This window comes from Rhinatrema bivittatum, chromosome 11 (genome assembly GCF_901001135.1).
Source record: "Rhinatrema bivittatum chromosome 11, aRhiBiv1.1, whole genome shotgun sequence".
Classification (NCBI taxonomy): domain Eukaryota; kingdom Metazoa; phylum Chordata; class Amphibia; order Gymnophiona; family Rhinatrematidae; genus Rhinatrema; species Rhinatrema bivittatum.
The window spans coordinates 30,669,411-30,692,944 of NC_042625.1; the positions used below are offsets into that span (position 1 = coordinate 30,669,411).

The 23,534-nt window shown below is 48.2% G+C and overlaps 1 protein-coding gene across 1 annotated transcript in view; it reads right to left on the reverse strand.

The window, feature by feature from the left end:
• The window catches only part of FOXN4 (forkhead box N4), a 198,861-nt gene that overhangs the window by 94,332 nt on the left and 80,995 nt on the right, over positions 1 to 23,534 (reverse strand). The window contains exon 4 of the mRNA XM_029571604.1: positions 3,405 to 3,511. Coding sequence (XP_029427464.1) covers positions 3,405 to 3,511 — 107 coding nt within the window. The remainder of the gene's footprint in view (positions 1 to 3,404; positions 3,512 to 23,534) is intronic.

Sequence of the window (23,534 nt, forward strand, 5' to 3'; positions counted from 1 at the left end):
TCTGTCCTTGACAAACCACCCCCCAACCCCTGAGACTAGCATCTGTGGTCTCTATCACCCAGTCTGGGGCCTCCAGCTCCTCCACCCCTCTCTCCAAATTGGGACGCAACAGCCACCACAAGAGACTGGACCTGGACTTCCCCTGAAATGGTAAAAGTAGCTGAAACTCGTCCGAAAGCGGATTCCAACAAGATAAAAGCTCCCTCTGGAGAAGCTGCATGTAAGCAAATGCCCACAGGACCAACCTCAGTATAGATGCCATAGAACCCAGGACCTGCCAATAATCCCAGACTCTGGGTACCAAAGGACACAGTAGCCGGAGCACTTGAGCCTGTAACTTGCATAAGCGGGTATCAAACCACACCCCCAGTTATTCCAATGACTGGGACAGCTCCAGGTGGCTCTTTATCATGTTTATCACTCAACCAAGAGACCTCAACAACTTCATGATGTGTCAAATCAAACGACGACACTCCAACTCAGACTTCGCTCGGATAAGACAGTCATCCAGGTACAGATGCACCAGGATCCCTTCCCTTCTGAGGGCCACCGCCACCACCATCACATTTATGAAAGTTCGTGGTACTGTCACTAACCCGACGGGAAGCACTCGAAACTGAAAATGCTCTCCTAGCACCATAAAGCGCGGAAATTGTTGATGGTCTGAACATATAGGAATGTTCAGGTAAGCAACCATTAAATCCAATGTTGTGAGAAACTCTCCTTTGCAAACCACTGCTATCACTATTTGCAGCATTTCCGTATGAAAGCATGGCACCCGCAGCGCTGCATTGACCTTCTCCAGATCAAGAATGGGGCGAAAGGTCCCTTCCTTCTTGGAAACCATGAAGTAAACTGAGTATCTTCCTAGCCCTTGCTCCTTTAGAGGAACCAGGACAATGGCATCCAGGCACTGCAACGTGTCCCATACCGCTTCTCACTTGGTGCGAGAAGTGTAGTGGGACATCATATAGGCCTCTCTGATCAGGCATGAAAATTCTAAGACGTAGCTGTCTCTTATTACTTCCAGAACCCATTGATCAGACGTGATCTTGGTCCACTCCTTGTAAAAGAGGGCTAGTCTCCCCCCGAAACTTCCAAAGAAGAGTGGACCAGCCTGACTTCATTGGGAGGTCTTACCTTCTCCAGCCCCTTGGCTGGAACTATCTTGGGAAGGACTGCTGCCTTCCTGCACCTTGCTTCTGTGTGGACACAGGAGAACTCCTATTAGAGCAAAACCTCCTCATTTCTCAAAAGCAAGTCTGCAGCAGGAAGTTCTTCTTGCTGGTCGTCTTATGCTCTGGCAACTTGTTCCCTTTCAACTTCCTCAAATGCTTCATCAGCTGTTCCCAATCTTCTCCGAACAGCAACTTTCCTTTGAAGGCGAGATTACACAGCTGTGCTTTAGAGCACACATCCGTCGCCCAATTCTGCAACCATAGGCATCTCCATGCTGCTACCGCAGAAACCATATTCCTGGCCAATGTCCAAACTATGTCGTACAGGGCATCCGCCACATAGGCCACACCTGCCTCCAACCAAGCTGCCTGGTTGGAATCAGTCAAAGATCCTGACATCTTCTCCTGTGCCTTCTGCACCCAGCCAAACAAGCTCTCTGCATCAGGCTATCACAGACTGAAGAATGAAGGCTCAAAGCCGAGACCTCAAACAGTCTCTCCAACAAGATCTCCAACTGCCAAACCTGGATATCCTTCAGTGCTGCCAACCCTTTTATGGGAATGGTCATCGTTTTGGTCACCTCAACAACCGTCGCATCTACCTTCAGAAGTCTCCAAAGCTCCAAGGGCTCCGGTAAGGGATACAATATAGCCATAGCCCTAGCTACCTTCAGGCCTGTCACAGGAGAATCCCACTCCCGGTCAACCAACTTCTTCACCTTCTTCGGCAAAGGAAAAACCTTTGGTGGCCCACACAACCCATCCAGGACAGGGCTTCATTTTCCTAATCCTCCTGCGTGACCTTGATCCCCAGTTCCTCTAGCACAAGAGGAATGAGAGGATGCAGTTCTTCCTTCCAGAATAATCTCACTACCCTAAGATTGTCCTCTTCCACAATAGGAACCTCCTCCGCATTAGGCCCACTACCCGTTGGTGCGTCCACAGGATCAACGTCCAGGTCCCCTTGTGGACCTGAATCCTCAGAAGTCTCATCTTCACCCAACAGGTGTCCCAGGCACTGAAGAAGCCCCTCTGATTTTGCCTGCATAGCTGCTTTAGGCATCTTAGCAAAGCACTGGAACTTCTGGGTGGATGAACGCTTACTCGCTGCTTCCCTCTTAGCCAAACAGGTCTTATGAAGTAGCAGGACAAAATCTGTGGAGACAGCGGGGGTGGGGAGTCCCTGAACTCCCTAGCAGCTGCATGCCTCCTGCCACATGAAGTCAACATGGCTGCTGACTCCTCCAACCCCCAGACACCCCCCCCCCCCAGTGCCTCCTGAACGGGGCCTGAAGAACACGTGCAGCAACTGCTTCCTGACACCTCTGCGGAAGCCAATTCCTCTCCAGCAGCACAGCCAGCACATAACGAGGACCCATTGAGGCGCGACTGCCTCACTCCGCAGGCCCGACACACTTTCCCGTGGGAGGTGCCATGCTTTTGTCATAGCGGTAAAAATAACCTCCCGAGAGCTGTGATCGCTGAGTCGCTCCTGCCAGCACTGTCCCGGATTCCCGGTGCTGCTGCCCAGTCACGTGCGACCCTTCTTATCCTCACTACCAGCCTTATTACTCCACAATCGCCTGACTCATACAGACTCCCGATCAGCCCTGCTCTTTTTTTTTTTTTTTTTTTTTAAGAAACCACCAAAGAAGCCCAGCGAAAAAGATATACTTCCCTGCTTCTGGCTGTCAGCTGAAGGTGAGAAGAACTCAGAGGGAGCCAGGACCCCTGGCTTTGCAACCCTCTGGAAAACGAGGGCCAAGCCAGATCAAGGATCTCCAAACCCCTGATCGCCCTGCTCTACCCGAGAGATGGCCCACGAAGGAACCTAACACCTTGGGGAACACCATTCTTCACTAGCTGTTCTCTTTTCTCCTTTCTATTTTTTGTTTTTAATTAGACTGCACGTTTGCACCTCTACCATCTGCTGGAGACAGAAATACTGAAGGATTGCAGGTGCCACTCTCGATTATGTAGCAGAGCCTGAAAAGTTTTTATTCCCTGCTTCCATCTGCTGGTAGGGATGCAAACCCACTTGTTAGGACTGATCTGTGGTATGATCAGGAAATTTCCAGACTGAATCATTCAGCACATTTTGAGCTAACAGTAACAACTATCCTTCCTTTTCTAGAGACCTGACCCAATGAAGAAGACCAGCTTAGAATTTGTTTAATAAGCATAATTGATTCTAAACAAATAAGTTCAAAAGAAATTTACACATACATTTTCTCTATGCGATGAAAGAGGGTTAAGTCCCAGAATTCCGTGTTGCATGTTGGCTTGCACATGAATCAAGGTTCCAGTTGACTGCATGTTATTGACCATAGGACCTAGAAGAATATACAAAAGAAGATATTCATCCCAAGATGCAGTTCAGTCTAACACAAACCCAATTTAAACTTTGCTGATGAGCATTGGTCTCCTTTGTAGAAAAGATCTTTGTGCCTTAAGAAACATAGCACTTCTCACTGACTTAGGGGACTTTTTTTTTTTTTACCAAAACATAGATTCTCTTTGTTGGTTAGATGTGCTGTTTTTCCCATAGAGACAAAATGGGCACAGTCCTTCTGGCCTTGTGAAGGGATGCACAGCTATTTAAAAGCATTCAAATGAGAAACAAGCTTTAGAAGGTAGACATTTATATCAGCCATTTTCTATCATTAATTTCACCTACATTCTCTGTTCATGAAAGAATTTAACTATTCTGCTTTTAGTGGTACTATACAAATGGATACATATAAATACAATTAATTGCAAGCAAAACCTGCATAAGGAATGAGGACAGAATTTATGCCAGAAGTCTAAAAAGTAAGATGAGAGAATTAGAATATATAGCATTAAATGAAAAGAGATATTTAATTGACATCTCAGAGACCTGGTGAAGGAGGATAACCAATGGAACAGTACTATAACAAGTTATATTGCAATGATAGGGTGGATCAACTTGGTGAGGGGGAGGAATGTGGCAATTTATGGTAAGGATAGCATAGAGTCCAACACGATAAAGATCTTGCAGGAAACTTAGAGGTGAATTTTAAAAGCCCGGCACACACCAAAATTGGGAGATGCGCACGCATGTAATGATATGCACCTGCTGTATTTTAAAAGTCACCTACATGCGTGCGCATCTCCTGCAGCAGGCATATCTCACTTGGTTTCAAAAAGGGGCATGGTTTGGGCATTCTAGGGCAGGGCCAAGAGATGTGCATGTAAATTCTTGCATGAGCCCAGGTCCAGTGATACATAACTTTGCTTCTGCTATGGAGGTGTAACTTTAAAAAAACAAACAGCTATTTCTGATAGATTTAAAGGGTCTGGGGTAACTAGGGGGAGTGCAAGCTATTAAACTAGGGGGGTTTTGAGGACCTAACTCTAGATTGGGCAAACTGGTGATGAACTGGTGAAAACTGGTCATGGTGTGAATGCGCGCCAGTTATAAAATACCCTGATGCGGTAGAAACCCGATTTATGTGGCTAGGCGCAAGTACACTTAAAACTGCCTGCACATGTGTGTGTGGCCAGGCTATTTAATAATGTGTGGCACATGTGCAAACAAATTATAAAATGGTCACGTCCCTGGGCACATATGCATGTGTATTTGTGCCCATGCGCCAGTTTGAAAGTTACCGTCCCTATGCGCGGCAGAATCTTTGTGGATGGAAATTCCATGTGTGATGGGGAAGAGTATAGCGGTGGGGATAATCAGCAATCGACCTGGCCAACATGAACCGAAGATGATGAAATGCTAAGAGAAATTAGGTTAGCTAACAAATTTAGCACCACAGTAATAATGGGTGATTTCAATTATCCCATTATTACTGGGTAAAGCAAAATTGCTTACCTTGTAATAGGTGTTATCCCAGGACAGAAGGATGTAGTCCTCACATATGGGTGATGTCATTGATGGAGCCCTATCACGGAAAATTTTCTGTCAAAGTTTCTAGAAACTTTTGACTGGCATCCTGAGCCCACTGAGCATGCCCAGCATGCCATGATATTCTCAGCCACAGGGGTCTCCCTTCAGTCTCGTATGTAGCAATAAGCTTTAGCAAAAATAAAATAATAAAACGTATTGGACCCAACTCCGCGGGGTGGCGGGTGGGTTTCGTGAGGACTACATCCTGCTGTCCTGGGATAAAGCAAGTGTTGCTTACCTGTAACAAGTGTTCTCACAGGACAGCAGGATGTTAGTCCTCACATATGGGTGACATCACAGGATGGAGCCCTGTACGGAAAACTTTTCTGTCAAAGTTTCTAAAAAGCTATGACTGACACTGGCACACTGAGTGCACTGAGCACGCTCAGCCTGCAATTATCCCTATGAGCCACAGGTGTCTCCCTCAGTCTCGTCTTATAGCTAAAAGCGCAAGTGAAACTAAAATAAAAGTAAAAACGTATACAGACCCAATTCCGCGGGGTGGCAGGTGGGTTTCATGAGGACTAACATACTGCTGTCCTGTGAGAACACCTGTTACAGGTAAGCAACACTTGCTTTCTCACAGGACAAGCAGGATGGTAGTCCTCACATATGGGTGAGTACCAAGCTGAGGATGCCTGAGAGTGCACCAAATGCACCCAAGACGCGCGAAAGGCGCAATGATGGTGGTGGAATTTGGAACGGAGGGCATCCTGAAACCCTTAACGGGTTGGTGGAAGGATGTTGAGTAGGTAAGCCGAAAAGAATAAGAGTAGACGGACTGGCCAAACATGGAGCATGCTGGCTAGTCTTATCTAAGCAATAATGAGCTGCGAAGGTATGGAGAGTGCTCCAGGTTGCAGCCTGATAAATATGTACAAGCAGCAGCAGCCGAGGGGAGGCTGGGACGGACGCAACAGAGCGTGGTTACACACAGTGTTGTAGTGAAATGGCTGCTTGTTGGTAGGAAAGAGATACAGACCGTCAATTAGGAGGAATAGGTCTGTTTGCCCACTGGAACTCGCAGCTTGACTCTTGCCACAGAAGGAAAGAGTTAGGTGGAATTCCTATGGAATGTAGTACGATCTAAATAGAATGCAAGTGCACTATTACTGTCCAAGAAGTGGACAAACCCTCTCGCTTTGGTGAGAGAGAGGTGTTGGGGAAAAATGGGCAGAGTATATTCTGAGTAAGGTGAGATGCAACGTCTACCTTAAGAAGGATATGAAGTTGAATACGTAAAACCACTCGGTCACGGAGGAAAGCGGGGTCGGATGAGTATGTAACAAGGTGTAGACGTTGCATCTCACCTTACTCAGAATATACTCTGCCCATTTTTCCCCAACACCTCTCTCTCACCAAAGCGAGAGGGTTTGTCCACTGTTGTTGTCCTGTGCACATGCTAGAGGGATTTCTCTTGGTGGAACTGTTTACTGCATTGTGAAATCTTCATTGTGGCTAAGTATTTTCTGCTTATTTTTGCTTATTTTTGCTTATTGCTCTGAAGTTGTGTAGAAAACTTATGTAGAAAGCTTCTGTGATTATTTCCTGTTTGTGTTTTAACTTTCTTTATAGTCTGTTTCATTTTGTGTAGAAAGCTTGTGTAGAAAGCTTCTGTGATTATTTCCTGTCTGTGTTTTAACTTTCTTTATAGTCTGTTTCATTTCTTATAGTAAGTTATTATTCTAGTAAGTTTTGCTGTTTGCTGAATAACGTTAGAAAAGAAAAAAAAAACCCACAAACAAAGCTATCAGCTTTTAAACTGGTAAAATCTCTCTAGTTTGGGGTTAGCTGGCACAAACTAAAAAATTGGGGCATAAAGACTGTTTTTTAAAAAAGAATTGACCAAAACGCAAAGACAACAGTCCAGAAGTGCCCTGCTTTACCCAGCTTGTCCCAGGCTAAACTGTTTGCCTCCCTCCCACCCTACCCCTCTACCCACCCACCCCGGGGCTTGTTTCTAATAAAGACTGCCTAGATTACCATTGGCAGCGAGATAAATTAGTACATTGGTTACAGTCAAGGAAATACAATTCACAAATTACCAAGATGAGGACTATCCAATGTAACTGCTGTGGAACCTTTATTCTGAGGGAAAGCATCTGGAAACTTAGAGCTTGCCCAATTTGTGCACAACTCTCTTCCTTGAAAATGGAGCTGACTGTGATTAAAGATCAATTAGCTTCAATTAAAAGAATTACACCCACATTGCATTACTCAGAAAATAATTCCCCAATACCACAAATAAACCAGGAGTCAAGAAAAGGAGATTCATTAGGCTCAGGTAGGACCCACAGTCACCCATTCTTGACAGAAGAGCAGCCAACAGGTATACCCCCCCCACTCAAACAGGTCATTAAGAAATTCTTTAAAAACCAGGAATACAGTGGGCTCTGGTAGAATTAGACCTGTGATGAGGAGACACACAATGTACCAAATGCAAAAAGAACAAGCCTTCTCTAAAATAAAAAATGAAGAAGTTCTTGAGAAAAGCATTGCAGTATTACCAGAAAAGAGAGAGAAAACACAATGCATGCAGTATTTCAAGATCCATAAGCAAAAGAAAAATCTAATTGAGATGGATAACTCTGTCAACAGTGGCACAACCACAAAAAGAAATAGTGAAGTGAATAACAAATCTCAACTAATATCTCACAAGGAGTCCAGAAAATGCAATAACCGTAAAGAGAGTACCTGGAAGGCTATGACCACAAATGCTCATAGTTTGGGAAATAAAATCCCAGATCTGCAGGCCCTAATGGCTGACGCAGAATTGGACATTGTTGCTATCACAGAAACATGGTTCACAGAATCTCATGAATGGGATACAACAATACCAGGCTACAACTTGTTAAGGAAGGACAGAGAGGATAGAAAAGGGGGAGGTGTGGCTCTTTATGTCAGAAACAACATCCAAGCAACTGAGCTACAAGGAAGTTGGGGTATTGAAGAAGTTCTATGGGTCGACCTAAAAAAAGATGACGGAGCATCCATTTATATTGGAGTGGTTTACAGGCCTCCAAACCAAAAGGAAGAGCTGGACAAAGATCTGGTTGAAGACATCCATAAGATAGGTAAGAAGGGAGAAGTGGTGATCGTGGGTGACTTTAATATGCCAGATGTAGACTGGAAAATCCCATCTGCAGAAACTAAAAATAGTAGAGCGATAGTGGATGCCATGCAAGTATCTTTGTTCAAACAAATGGTGTTGGAACCCACGAGAGAAGGAACTATACTCGACTTAGTGCTCACTAATGCAGATAATGTCTCAGATGTCCAGGTGGGCGCCCACCTCAGCAGCAGTGATCATCAAACAGTATGGTTTAATATCAATAAAAGAATAGGGAAAAGAACCACAAAGACCCGAGTTTTACAGTTCAAAAACACAGACTTTGAGGAAATGGGGAACTACCTGGAGGAAGAACTTAAAGGATGGGAGAACGAGAGAGATGTGGATCAGCAGTGGACTAATCTAAAAGGAGCAATCACCAAGGCAACTGCTCTATATGTTAGAAATGTAAAGAAAAGCAAAAGAAAACTGAAACCTATCTGGTTCTCAAAGGAGGTGGCTGACAAAATTAAAGCTAAAAGAACAGCATTCAAGAAATATAAAGGATCCCAAAGGGAGGAGCACAAAGAAGAATATTTGTATCAACTGAGGGAGACAAAGAAATTAATCAAGTTGGCAAAGAGTCAAGCAGAAGAGAGGATTGCCAAGGAGATAAAAAATGGTGACAAAACATTTTTCAGATACATCAGCGAAAAGAGAAAGGTCCAAAGTGGTATAGTGAAATTGAAAGGTGGTAATGATCAATGTGGGGAGAGAGACGAAGAAATGGCAGAAATATTAAACAAATACTTCAGCTCTGTGTTCACTAAAGAAGACCCTGGAGAAGGACCATCTCTACACAACAAGAAACTGGAGGGAAGTGGAATAGATGAAAATCCTTTTAAAGTAGAAAATGTGTGGGAAGAACTAAAGAACCTGAAAGTGGACAAAGCCATGGGGCCTGATGGGATTCATCCAAGGATATTGAGGGAGCTCAGAGATGTTCTGGCGGGTCCGCTGTGTGACCTGTTCAATAGATCCCTAGAAACGGGAGTGGTGCCGAGTGATTGGAGAAGAGCGGTGGTGGTCCCGCTTCACAAGAGTGGGAACAGGGAGGAGGCAGGCAACTACAGACCGGTTAGCCTCACTTCGGTGGTGGGAAAAGTAATGGAGTCACTGCTGAAAGAGAGAATAGTGAACTATCTACAGTCTGGAGAATTGATGGACCAGAGGCAGCATGGATTCACCAGGGGAAGATCCTGTCAGACAAATCTGATTGACTTTTTTGACTGGGTAACCAAGGAATTGGATCAAGGAAGAGCGCTCGATATCATATACTTGGATTTCAGCAAAGCTTTTGATACGGTTCCGCACAGGAGACTGGTGAATAAAACGAGAAGCTTGGGAGTGAGTGCCGAGGTGGTAACCTGGATTGCAAATTGGTTGACGGACAGAAGACAATGTGTGATGGTAAATGAAACCTTCTCTGAAGAGAGAGCGGTTTTAAGTGGTGTACCGCAAGGATCGGTGTTGGGACCGGTCCTGTTCAATATCTTTGTGAGCGACATTGCGGACGGGATAGAAGGTAAGGTTTGTCTTTTTGCGGATGACAATAAGATCTGCAACAGAGTGGACACGCCGGAAGGAGTGGAGAGAATGAGACGGGATCTAAGGAAACTGGAAGAGTGGTCGAAGATATGGCAGCTGAGATTCAATGCCAAGAAGTGCAAAGTCATGCATATGGGGAGTGGAAATCCGAATGAACTGTATTCGATGGGGGGGGGAAAGGCTGATGTGCACGGAGCAGGAGAGGGACCTTGGGGTGATAGTGTCTAATGATGTGAAGACAGCGAAACAATGCGACAAGGCGATAGCAAAAGCCAGAAGAATGCTGGGCTGCATAGAGAGAGGAATATCGAGTAAGAAAAGGGAAGTGATTATTCCCTTGTACAGGTCCTTGGTGAGGCCTCACCTGGAGTACTGTGTTCAGTTCTGGAGACCGTATCTACAAAAAGACAAAGACAAGATGGAAGCGGTACAGAGAAGGGCGACCAGGAAGGTGGAGGATCTTCATCGGATGACGTACGAGGAGAGATTGAAGAATCTAAATATGTACACCCTGGAGGAAAGGAGGAGCAGAGGTGATATGATACAGACTTTCAGATACTTGAAAGGTTTTAATGATCCGAAAACAACGACAAACCTTTTCCGTAGGAAAAAAATCAGCCGAACCAGGGGTCACGATTTGAGGCTCCAGGGAGGAAGATTCAGAACCAATGTCAGGAAGTATTTCTTCATGGAGAGGGTGGTGGATGCCTGGAATGCCCTTCTGGAGGAAGTGGTGAAGACCAGAACTGTGAAAGACTTCAAAGGGGCGTGGGATAAACACTGTGGATCCATAAAGTCAAGAGGCCGCCAATGAAGAGTGGGTGACTCGCCAGAATGATGGCTACTGCCTGGACACAATACCCTTATTCAATAAACATACACATGCTTACTGTGACTCCAACATCGCTCTAAGCTTCAACAGCAAGAGGAAATGGAAAAAAGGATTTGCACTCACAAAGAGGGGAGTAGCTGGCTTGTTACGGCGGTTACTACCCCAAACCAAATATGCCTGATACTTCACTTTCAATGCATATACAGCATAGCTCTCTGCTTCAACGACAGGGGAGAAGAATAACTGATACTTCACACATCCAGCAGAGCTCTCTGCTTCAACGGCAAGGGAGAAGAAAAAGGGTTCGCACTCACAAAGCGGGGAGTAGCTGGCTTGTTACGGCGGTTACTACCCCAAACCAAATGTGCCTGATACTTCACTTTCCATGCATATCCAGCATGGCTCTCTGCTTCAACGGCATGGGAGAAAGACTGATACATCACGCATTTCCAGCATAGCTCTCTGCTTCAACAGCAGGGGGAAAAAAAAAACCAAAAACTGATGCTTCACGCATATCCTGCATAGCTTCAACGACAGGGGTGAAGAAAAAAAGCATTCGCAATCACAAAGCGAGGAGTAGCTGGCTTGTTACGGCGATTACTACCCCAAACCAAATGTGCCTGATACTTCACTTTCAATGCATATCCAGCATGGCTCTCTGCTTCAACGGCAGGGGAGAAAAAAACTGATACTTCACGCATATCCAGCATAGCTCCCTGCTTCAACGGCAGGGGAGAAGAAAAAACAACCAACAAGGGCTGTACAACATAGTCTAGGTAAAACAAATAAGCATGGGTGTAACTTGCTTATCGCGGCGGTTACTACCCCTACTACCCCTAACTAATCAAGCTAGATATTTCACTTGATGCAGCTCCATCACTGCTCTCTACATTAATGGTGGGGTGGAAGGGGAATAGAACAAAGAGCTAAGAGAAACAGATAAGTATGAGAGAAAAAATGTGTGAAGCTTGCTGGGCAGACTGGATGGGCCATTCGGTCTTCTTCTGCCGTCATTTCTATGTTTCTATGTGTGTAACTCACTGACCCTGTTGGCAGAAATGACATTTAAGAGGGAAAGAATTTCCCATGTCAAACTGTGAAATGAGAGGAATGGAAAGGCTGAACAGGGAACGTATGAGACTTATAAGATATAGGTTCCATTCCGTGACTAGTGAAAATAGAGGCGGCTTGATCAGTGGATAATCCATGGTAAGCTGACTCAGAAGGGGTTTACCGTTAATCGGGTATCTCCACTCCCAAACAATACACCAATTGGAACAGAGATGTACCTATGTGAAGGACGTCTGGGGAGCAGAATCCGAGGGAGCAAGAGAAAAGAGTGGTGTAGAAAAAAGAAAAAGGGTAATACCCTTTTGTATGCGTCATGTGGTAAATCATGCCATTTTGAATGGTAGGATTTGTGTGTGGAAGGTTTTGTGACGCTACCAGTACCTGAGAACATCAGTGAGTCTACAATTTGAAACTGACTTGTGAGAAGGCAAATTGGTTACCGGTGTGATAGATTGAGAAGTATGGGAAGCATACTGGTCTCGACCAGGGCGTGGGTCTGAGGAACTGTGAACCCTGTCCCGGTTCAACATTAGAAGAGTGCTGGTTATGAGAGGCAGCAGAAGAGACACATTTAAGAGGCCCTTGATGGAAGAAAGGCGTCTATGGGAACGCATTGGAAACATGTGTAGGGAGTAGAATCTGTGCACCGTATGGTTTGATTCGGATGCAGAGGGCAAGTTCGGTTAATCTTAGCGTTAGAAGATTTTCCCGCTACACATGTAGTCCGAGACCATTCGAGAGGATGGAAATCTACATGGAGAAGGTCTGCTAGTGCGTTTAGTAAATCTCTTAGATAAGTGGCCCGAGGATGCATGGAGTGAGCAAGGGCCAAGGGTAGAGCTGCGCAGCTTCCTTGTAGAGCAGCTAAGAGGTTGTGTGTGCTTGTGTGTTGGAAAGCCCATTGTCCCTATGCTGTCTGTCTGTATGCACAAAGATTTGTTGCAGAGGCAGTATTGGAAGGCATAAGGGTATAACTCATGGCTACAAGCTCCAGGAAGTTCATGCGAAACTGTGCCTGGAGCGGAATAGACGCATATTGGGTTGAGAAGAGGTTAGGTCAAACTTTACAACCCTGAGTAAATGCGAGCATTAGCAGGAGCAGACTAGATATTGGTTCTATATCTGCAATATGGATGAGGGACAAAAGCAGTTGAACAGCTTAGACCCACTGATAATGGAATTTCACTGAATCTAACCCATAGCAGTTTTGGATCTATGAGGACAGTACATAGTGAAAAAACCCTATGGCCCAACAATGAAGAATTGAGGGGCTGAGATTATGGAATATGCGCGCAGGGACCTGTAAGAACTTATTAGAATGTTTGCGCGGTTGCTGGACAGGAAGGTCATTGTGACAGTGGTGTCCAGAAGTGTTGTATAAGGGATTTATGGCAGTGACAGTAATCACAGGTAGTAATTTATAGTGAGTCATGTAGAAGTTAGAGCTCCTTGCGTGGACTGACTGTGGTTATGCAGCTGTCCATGCAAGGAAAGTGTGAATGATGTTGCACTCCATAGAGAAACAGCAGTCCCCGATAGTGATTCAATGAAATACACCAGTTGCCAAAGCTGGTGCAACCGGCAGGCTTAGGACTGTAATATTGTAGACTCACCATGAAGCACATAGAAAGATTAGAGGTAATGTACTTACTGCGATATGGAAGCATGGTGACGAGAGATACCATTTTACCTGTGCCTTCTGAAGAAAGTTGGTATTTCTGAGGTCCAGGATGGGCGGAGAAATAAAGAATAGTGTAACTAAAACTCCCTAACCCCCCCTCCCCCCCTGCGCTTTGTAGCGTCTGGGGGAGTGTACCGGGAACCTTGGTACAAAGTAGGGTGGCTGCTCTGATATCCGGCCAGTTAGGAGACCAGGAGGTGTCCAACTGGAGGGGCTGATGTTCTCTGGATATCATGTAACCTCCCACGGGAGCGTGAGCGGTAAAGTCTTACCTGCATTTCTGTGTGCTGTACAAGGAGACACCGAGACCTGTCGTCAGGCTTCGAGGTGGACTTGCACTTGAGGCAGTATTTGCTGGATCTCGTGTTTAGCAGATCAGCGAATGCACCTGGAACTTTGGTTCCTAATCAGGAACCAGAAGCCAGAGCATTAATCAGTACAGAGCCTTGTTGCTGAAAATGGGAGGATGTCGTGATACAATCCCAAAGAAAAGAGAGAGAGGTTCTCTTGGTATTGTGGCTGACATAGCTGGCAGAGCGATATGTGACACTAATACGGTTCTTGGAAGGTACATGACCTAGAACGTTTCGAAACATGTGTCTCGAATTAAAGAACACATCTCAATGGGAATGCCGCAGAAGCGGGTACTTACCATCCGACGTGGATCGCCGAAGGACGAGCCGGTGAAGAATGCTGGCTCCGTGGATTTCAGGAGTCATCGAGGGAGTAGACGCCCGTCTCAACTCTGATGCCTGGTATGGTGGTGCAGGTATAGAGGAGACAGGCTGAGCGTGGCTGGTGCTACCACCATAATTAGTGGAGGGCCACAATCCCGCACCGATGTCAGTGGGGCATGCCTTGGGAACATGAGAGCCAATTAATAGCTCATTGACCCGGCCCTCATCGCAGCGGCTCAATGTCTCGTGACGCCAGTGCAGAATTCTTCGGAACTCGTTCCGGTGTTTCTGGAGCACCAAGGACTGCCAATACTGTGCGGAACAGTGTCGATGGCAGTGGTGATGTTGCTCGGCCCGAGCATTCTCCAGCATCGAGAAGGATAGCACCAATGTGCTGGATGGCATCCGTGGCGGACGGTCATCGTGTCGGTGATGATGCATGCCTGGTCTTCCCCAGTGCCGAGATGGATGCCCTCGCTGTCTTGGATGGCGACTGATGACGGACTGTCAGCGTGCCTGCACTGCTCCTGGCACTATGTAGTGTCGTAGGCTAATACGGGGCTTTAATAAGAACCCAAAGCATGGAGCACTGTATTCAGGCGAGGGCATTATGTGGCGGTGCTATGTCGGTATTGACAGTGTCAATGGCAGCCGAAGCGGCCTCGAGGATATCGTCAAAAATATATACATGAAAAAACGTTGATGACTTGGGCAGAGCAATGATGTCAGTGACGGAAGCACTGACGGCATCGGCGTAGGTATCTATGGGAATGATGTGGCATCGAATAATCGAAAAAATATCGTTGGCATTGGAAAAATGACCGCATCAATAGGAACGTCGAAGACACCAATAGAAACGACGTGGGCGTCAAGGGCATCGATGTATGGAGGTGGGCGCCGACGGCATCAGTGGCATGGCCATGGATCGACTTGGGCACCAATGGCATCCATGGCATCGATGCCACTGACATGGGCACCGATGGAATTGATGTTGGCATAGATACCACCCATGGAATTGACATTAGCATCGATGGAATCGACCCGGGCATCGATGCCCATCGATGGAATGGGCCTGGGCGACGATGACATCCATCCGGATATGGATGGCACCGAGGAAACCCAAGGAAAAATCAGTGCCATGTACGAAAAACAAGGATGGCATTGATAGAAATGATGCAGGGACGATGGCATCAGAGTACCGCGGGGGGAGGGGTACCGATGGCATCTAGGAATCCAGGACGGTCTGAAGGGGGTTCAGACGGAAGCGATGGGGGCATTGACTGCGCGAAGGTACCAAGGAATTCGAAGGCCCTGAAATAGACAGGGGCCCTGCCGGCAACGGAAACCGTGGAAGTCCCTGTCCCACTAGCGCCAATAACCAAGCAGAGTGTCACAGAGGGGCACTCGCAGGCTATGTGTGGCTAACTGAAAACATAGGGAGAGGGAAGGCCACAGTCGGTTGGCAGGCCAGGGAGGTGACAGGAACCAACCAAAAAAACAGGGCACAGTACTTACCGAGCGTCGAATAAACGTACGCGAAGGGAGACCTGTGCAGGGAAAAGTGTTTGTGAAGTAAAAGTTTAAGTGTTTCCGTAAGGAAAAAGTGTTAGAATTTTTCACAGAGCTCCTAACCGCTATGCTTACTGCAGAGTGGAAAAAAGAAGACTGAGGGAGACACCAGTGGCTCACAGGGATAATTGCAGGCGGAGCATGCTCAGTGCACTCAGTGTGCCAGTGTCAGTCAAAGCTTTGTAGAAACTTTGACAGAAAAGTTTCCGTACAGGGCTCCATCCTGTGATGTCACCCATATGTGAGGACTAACATCCTGCTGTCCTGTGAGAACACCTGTTACAAGGTAAGCAATTTTGCTTTATCCCAGGACAAGCAGGATGCTAGTCCTCACATATGAGTGATTAGCAAGCTATAGGCTGAATCAGTTTGTAATGGACCAACAGTGAAGAATTGTTGGAAAAATTGAGGCAGCCTGAAATCACAGCAGGTTGGATGTAGAAGGAGTTAGGATTATACTGGAAACAAGTTCTTTAAGACAGATTGTCCGTAGGCTGAATCTTGTCATCCTTCTTTGTCCAAACAGTAATGAGCTGCAAAGGTGTGAAGAGAACTCCATGTTGTACCTTTACATATGTCGAGAACTGGCACTGAATGATAGTGTGCTACTGAGGTTGACATTGCTCTTTCTGAATGCGCCTTTACTTGTCCTTGGAGAGGAAGGCCTGCTTTTTCATAACAGAACTCTATACAATCTGCTAACCAGTTGGAGAGAGTGTGCTTGCCCACTGGATTACCCGGTTTGTTTGGGTCAAAAGAAACAAAGAGTTGAGTGGATTTCCTGTGAACTGCAGTGTGGTCTAAGTAGTATGCTAGCTCACCTTGGTGAGAATGAGGTCTTGGAAAGTATGTGGGCAAAACTATGGATTGATTCAAATGGAATTCCATAACTATTTTGGGAAGAAATTTTGGGTGTGTACGGAGTACCACCCAGTCATGTAGGAATTTTGTGTAGGGTGAGTATGTGACAAGTGCTTGTAACTCACTAACCCTTCTAGCAGATGTAATGGCTATTAGGAAGATAGTCTTCCATGTAAGAAATTTAAAATCGCAGGAATTCATGGGTTCAAAGGGAGAACGCATGAGCCTTGTTAACACCAAATTAAGGTCCCATTCTGTGACTGGTGGCCGTATTGGTGGTTTAAGGTGAGTTAAACCTCTCATGAATCTACTGACAAAAGGTTGTATGGATATTGGTGCATCTTCCATCTTATTATGGTAAGCCGAGATTGCACTTAAGTGTACTCGCACAGATGAGGTCTGGAGACCAGAGTCTTAGAGATGACATAAGTAGTCTAGCAAAGAAGATGTGGGGCAGGAGAAAAGGGTCAAGGTCCTTTTGCGTGCACCACAAAGTAAATATTTTCCATTTCGAAGAATAGTTCTTTCGCGTGGAAGGTTTACTTGAAGCTATAAGTACTTGAGAAACAGTTGAAAGATTGAGTGGTTGTAAGATCAAGTTTTCAACATCCATGCTGTTAGAGAAAAGGATTGAAGGTTGGGATGGCGCAACCTGCCCTGATCTTGAGTTATGAGAGTAGGAGCTACACCCAGGCGAATTGGCTCTGAGATCGAGAGGTCGAGAAGTATGGGAAACCATATTTGTCGAGGCCAATGCGGGGCTATGAGTATCATGGAACCCTCGTCCTGTTGTAGCTTTACTAGAGCTTTGGTTATTACCGGTATCGGAAGATACGCATATAGAAGACCTGAGTTCCAAGGGCGAGCAAAGGCGTCCTTGGCTGGCTGGTGTTTCTGTTTGTGGAGAGAGCAGAACCTGTCCACCTTGTGATTCAGGTCTGATGCAAAGAGGTCTATTTCCTAGCGTGTAGCAGATGGACTCAAAACAAGTGGGTATAGTGTGCTCGTGCTAGCAGTTGGAGACGGATCTGACGTCAGCACGGGTACATATACCCCCGCAGGAAGTGCAGCAATTCAGTAATTTCCGTCTCCAAAGCAGTTTGGAGCTACCTCAAGCTCGCTGAGCGTTTTTCCAAATTCTAACGACTAAATTCATAGAAGAAACCTACTTGAAGACGAGCCCCGCACTCCTGCGGTGATACCATTCGGTCCCTCCCCCAGTTGAGTTTCCCGAGGCGATTTCCGTGGTCACCTCGGAGGTAAGAGCCTCGGTCCGGTGGCCGACTCGCGGCATGGACCTAGCCCCCGAGTGAGAAGGGCTCGGGCGCGGCATAGAGGCAGCCTCGGTCCCGGCGTGGACTTGGCCCCCGAGCAAGACGAGTTCGGGCGCGGCCTAGAAGCAGCGGGTGCACTTCCTTGAGCACGGCGGTGACGGTACTTACCTTCTCCCCTCGCAGCTGGGAAGCGCCGAAAACAAGGTAAGGCGTACATCTTTACTTATTGGTCTCCGAGGAAGTGAGGATTAGCAGAGTCTGCCTACGTGGCAACCCGCCAAGGGGGTCGCCATTTTGCCTGCCTACTTGCCTTCTGCCCTGGTTCGTCTGCCGTGCAATAGGCGTCCGTTGCTAACTGCACATTGATAGGCGCCCGTTGCTAAGTGCACGTGGATAGGCGCACGTGGATAGGCGCACGTGGATAGGCGCACGTGGATAGGCGCACATTGATAGGCGCACGTTGCTAAGCGCACGTTGCTAAGCGCACGTTCATAGGCGCACGTTAATAGGCGCACATTGATAAGCGCAGATTGGTAGGCGCACATCTTTCGCGCATGTTACAAAGCGCAGACTCCAGCTGGGTTCACAGACGAGATGGAGCGTAAGAGAGCCCATGCGTCAGCGGAGCCGGCACCTCCAGAATCAGGCATAAGCCTCTGCTCTGCATGCAACCTCAGAGCCACTCAGCGTGAGGAAGCAGACTCCCTATGTGCCCAATGTGAAGAGGCCCTGGGAGTTCCAGGCCAGGACCGGTCGCAGCCCAGCGTACTTGCCAGTTCCTCAGGGAACACCCCGGACCTAGCAGGCAGCGGTGAGCTGCCAGGGAACCCGAGAGACCTGGTGCCCCTAAGTTCAGATCCGGCTTCGCTCTCCAGGGTGGAATTATTCAAGGGGATTCACGCCTTTGTCACAATGCAGTCTGCTCCCCGAATGGGTCCATACGTACCGAATGACCCGGCCCCTGGACCCTCAAGGCCTAGGCACGGCCACTCACCACCCGGAAGCCCCACTTATGGGGATTCAGATTGCTCTGAGGAAGATGACGAGCCCCCCGAGGAGGGAGAACTTCCCTCGGGGATTGAACCATATCGGACCATGCGGTGTTTCTTTCTGAAAGAGGATCTCCCAGGCCTGATTTCACAATGCCTGTCGGAACTGGCTCTCCCGGGCCATGACACCCCAGGGGAACCTAGAATGAACCCCCTGTTAGAGGGCCTGCGCCAAACGACTCACCATTTTCCCCGCCTACGAGCAGCACAGCAGCTAATCGATCTGGAATGGAATGCGCCGGAGGCCTCATTCAAAAGGGGTCGAGCCTTGGCTAGCATGTACCCCTTAGACCCGGCAACCAAGGAGATGCTGGCGTGCCCCCAGGTAGACGCCATAGTTAGCTCAATTGTGAAGCGCACCACCATTCCGGTGGAAGGGGGGACGGCCCTCAAGGATACACATGACCGGCGCATTGACGCCATTCTGAAACACGCCTTTGAGGTGGCAGCTATGTCCCTACGAATTGCGACCTGCTGCACCGTGGTGACGCGTTCCTGTTTATCACAGGCTAGGACAACACCCCGGGAGAAGAGATGGAAATCAGCTCTCTCGTTCCTCACTGACGCAGCCTCCGACCTAGTCCGTACGGCAGCCAAGGGAGTGTCATCCTCAGTGGCAGCCAGGAGACAGCTCTGGCTACGTAATTGGTCGGCCGACTCCTCCTCCAAGTCACGTCTCACGAGAATGCCCTTTAAGGGATCCCTCCTGTTCGGCAGCAACCTCGAGAAACTGGCCAATAAATGGGGCGCCTCTCCATTACCCCGTCTACCAAAAGACAGGTCAAGGAGGAGCCAGCGCCCTTTTCCTAGTCCATCCAGAGGTAGAAACTCTCAGCGCTTCAACCCTTACAGGACTCGCTACCAAGCACCTCGTTCGCAGACCAGGAACCAGTCCTTTCGGACTAAGCGCAACAAGAGGGGAACCGGCTCGGGTTCGGGTCCCGGCCGTACCCCACAATGACAATCAGCCGACCCATCCGGGGGTAGCAGCCATAGGGGGCAGGCTAACCCTCTTCTACCGCAGGTGGGTCGAGATTACCTCGGACCAGTGGGTCCTCGCCATCATCCGAGAAGGGTATTACCTGGACTTTCTTCAGCTCCCGCCGGACAAGTTTGTGGAATCTCCTTGTTCACCCCTCAAGAGGACGGCACTAGAAGTTACCTTGCAGAGGCTCCTGTCCCTAAAAGCCATAATCCCAGTGCCTGCAGGGGAGATAAATTCTAGGCATTATTCCATTTATTTCATAGTGCCCAAGAAGGAGGGCACTTTCAGGCCAGTCCTGGACCTCAAGTCAGTCAACCGGCACCTACGGGTCCCCAGCTTTCGCATGGAAACTCTGCGGTCTGTCAAAAATTCAGTACAGCCAGGGGAGTTTCTCACATCCCTAGATCTGTCGGAAGCCTACTTGCATATCCCAATCAATTGGGATCACCAGCGCTATCTACGCTTCAAAATCCTGAACCAACACTTCCAGTTCCGAGCTTTACCCTTCGGGTTAGCCACCGCGCCGCGGAACTTTACCAAGGTCATAGTAGTAGTGGCGGCGTCACTCAGGAACAACCAACAGAGTTATAGCTCTTCTGGAAAGCCTAGGATGGGTAGTAAACTTGAACAAGAGTTCCCTACAGCCTTCTCAGTCACTGGAATACCTAGGAGTCCGATTCGACACCCAGGAAGACAAGGTCAGTCTGACCTCCAAGAGGATATCAAAGCTCTGGAATCGTCTGCTGGCCCTGCTGAGCGCCACCCGGCCCATAGCTTGGGATTACCTACAGGTCCTCGGCCTTATGGCATCCACTCTGGAGGTGATACCATGGGCGCGGGCTCATATGAGACCATTACAACGCGCCCTCCTATCTCGGTGGTGCCCACGATCACAGAACTACACCGTACACCTACCTCTACCAGCCAGAGTGCGGAATCAGCTACGGTGGTGGTTGCAGCCCGGCCACATGAGCCGAGGGTCAAGAATGTCCTCCCCAACCTGGACCCTGCTCACGACAGATGCCAGCCTGAACGGATGGGGAGCACACTGCGAAGAACTCACCGCCCAAGGGCGGTGGAACAGAGAAGAGTCGGGGTGGAACATAAACCGACTAGAGGCACGGGCAGTCAGGCTAGCATGCCTGCGATTTGCCCACAGACTTCGAAACAGAGCGGTCAGAGTGATGTCGGACAACGCCACCACGGTGGCATACATCAACCAACAGGGCGGAACCAGAAATAGCCCCCCTGATGACTTGGGCGGAAGCAAATCTCCAGGACATCTCCGCCATCCACATCGCCGGGAAGGACAACACCACGGCAGACTTCCTCAGCAGAGAAAGCCTAAACCCGGGGGAATGGCAGCTGTAACCCACAGCTTTCCAGATGATTGTGGATCAGTGGGGGACACCGGGCATGGACCTACTAGCGGACAGGTCCAACGTTCAAGTACCCAGGTATTTCAGCCGCAGGCGGGATCCTCGAGCCCAGGGGATCGATGCCCTGGTACAGCCATGGCCTAGGGGTTCCTGCTATATGCTTTTCCTCCATGGCCCCTGCTGGGCGCCATTATACACAAGATTCAGCAGCACAGAGGACTAGTTCTTCTAGTGGCCCCGGACTGGCCAAGAAGACCCTGGTACGCAGACATGAGAAGACTACTGGCAGGGAATCCACTGCCACTGCCTCCACACAGGGACCTGCTGCGGCAAGGTCCCATCCTCCACGAGGATCCAGCTCAATTCTCTCTTACGGTCTGGCCATTGAGAGGGCTAGACTGAAGAAAAGAGGATACTCGGGGCCGGTAATAGATACACTCCTCCGAGCACGCAAGTTCTCCACATCACTAACATATATATGGATCTGGAGAGTATTTGAAGCCTGGTGCGAATCTCACGGCACCAATCCACATGCCGCTAAACTCCCTATCATTTGGATTTCCTGCAAGATGGACTTCAGAAGGGTCTGTCCCTCAATTCCATCAAGGTTCAGGTGGCAGCGCTATCCTGCTACGGTCCCCGGAGTGACGGCAACAGCACTGCCACACACCCAGACGTTTTACGTTTCCTGAAAGGAGTCAAACACATTCGCCCACCACTGAAGTGGCCAGTGCCCTTGTGGAACCTCAACCTAGTTTGGAATTCCTAGCGGGACCTGCCTTCAGACCCCTTCGAGGCCTGTCCCTCCGTTTGTTGACCTTGAAAATGGTGTTCCTGCTGGCCGTATGCTCAGCACGCCGTATCTCAGAGCTACAGGCACTGTCCTGCCGTGATCCGTTTCTCCGAATCACTCCAGAGGCTATCCATCTTCGCACGGTTCCTTCCTTCTTACCCAAAGTAGTCTCACACTTCCACCTCAACCAAACCATATCCTTGCCCACCACGGAAGGTTGAAGAAGTCCGGAAGAAGGTCGAATACTGCGCCATCTCGACATCGGCAGGCTACTGTCCAGATACCTGGAAATGTCAGAAGCAGTACGAAAGACAGACCACCTGTTCGTCCTTCACAGCGGGAAGAAGCAAGGGGAAGCGGCCTCATGGGCAACCATCGCCCGCTGGATCAAAGAAGTTATCAAGGCAGCCTACGTAGAGGCGGGAAAACCACCACCTCTATGGGTCAAGGCTCACTCTACCAGAGCGCAAGCGGCCTCTTGGGCAGAGAAACTAGGGATGCTGTCGCCTGCAGAGATATGTAAAGCGGCAAAGTGGTCCTCCCTCCATACCTTCTCCAGATTCTACCATCTGGATGTCCAGGCCAGGGAGGACACAGCATTTGCGAGGGCAATCCTGAACGGACCTTGGGCAGCCTCACACCCAGTCCGGGAGTAGCTTTTGTACATCCCACTTGTTTTGAGTCCATCTGCTACACACTAGGAAATGTAGAGATTACTTAGCTGATAATCTCGTTTTCCTTAGTGTATGCAGATGGACTCAGCATCCTGCCCGGCTGCCGGCATACATGGGGATTCACCGACTCACGGTAAGCCATGTTTCTTATAATAGGCCATCCATCCTGTCGGGTGTCGACGCCTTCCGGTTGAGAACACTGGCGGTCTCCAGCAACTATCAATCGGTCAGGGTAATCCTGTTCATTTAATCGATTGGTCAGCTACATATATATCCATACAGCTTTTGCAAGGAAGATTACTGAATTGCTGCACTTCCTGCGGGGGTATATGTACCTGTGCTGACGTCAGATCCGTCTCCAACTGCTAGCACGAGCACACTATACCCACTTGTTTTGAGTCCATCTGCATACACTAAAGAAAACGAGATTATCAGGTAAGTACTCTCTACATTGTTGGTTGTCCCCAATGTTGAAATATCCTGGTCACTACTAAGGGATCCAGGGACCATTCGTGAGGTTGGAACTGACGACTGAGGCGATCTGCAACTACATTGTGGATGCCCGCTAGATAAGTGGCCCAGAGAAACATGGAATGTGTCAGGGCCCAGTCCCAAATCTGTGCTGCTTCTTGTCAAAGGAGATACGAGCCCATACCTCCCTGTTTGTTCAGGTACCATATGGCTACTGTGTTGTCCGTTTAAATTAGAACAGTCTTGTGTGAAAGGCAGTCCTTGAACGCATGTAGAGCATAACGTATAGCTCGAAATTCCAGAAAATTGATTTGAAATGTTGCTTCGAGTTTTGTCCAAGTACCCTGAGTTTGGAGATTGTCTACGTGAGCTCCCCAACCTAAGGTGGATGCATCTGTAGTTAAAGTTATCTGTGGGACTGGTTGTTGGAAGAGTAGGCCCTTGCGCAAGTTGTTTCTGTTTGC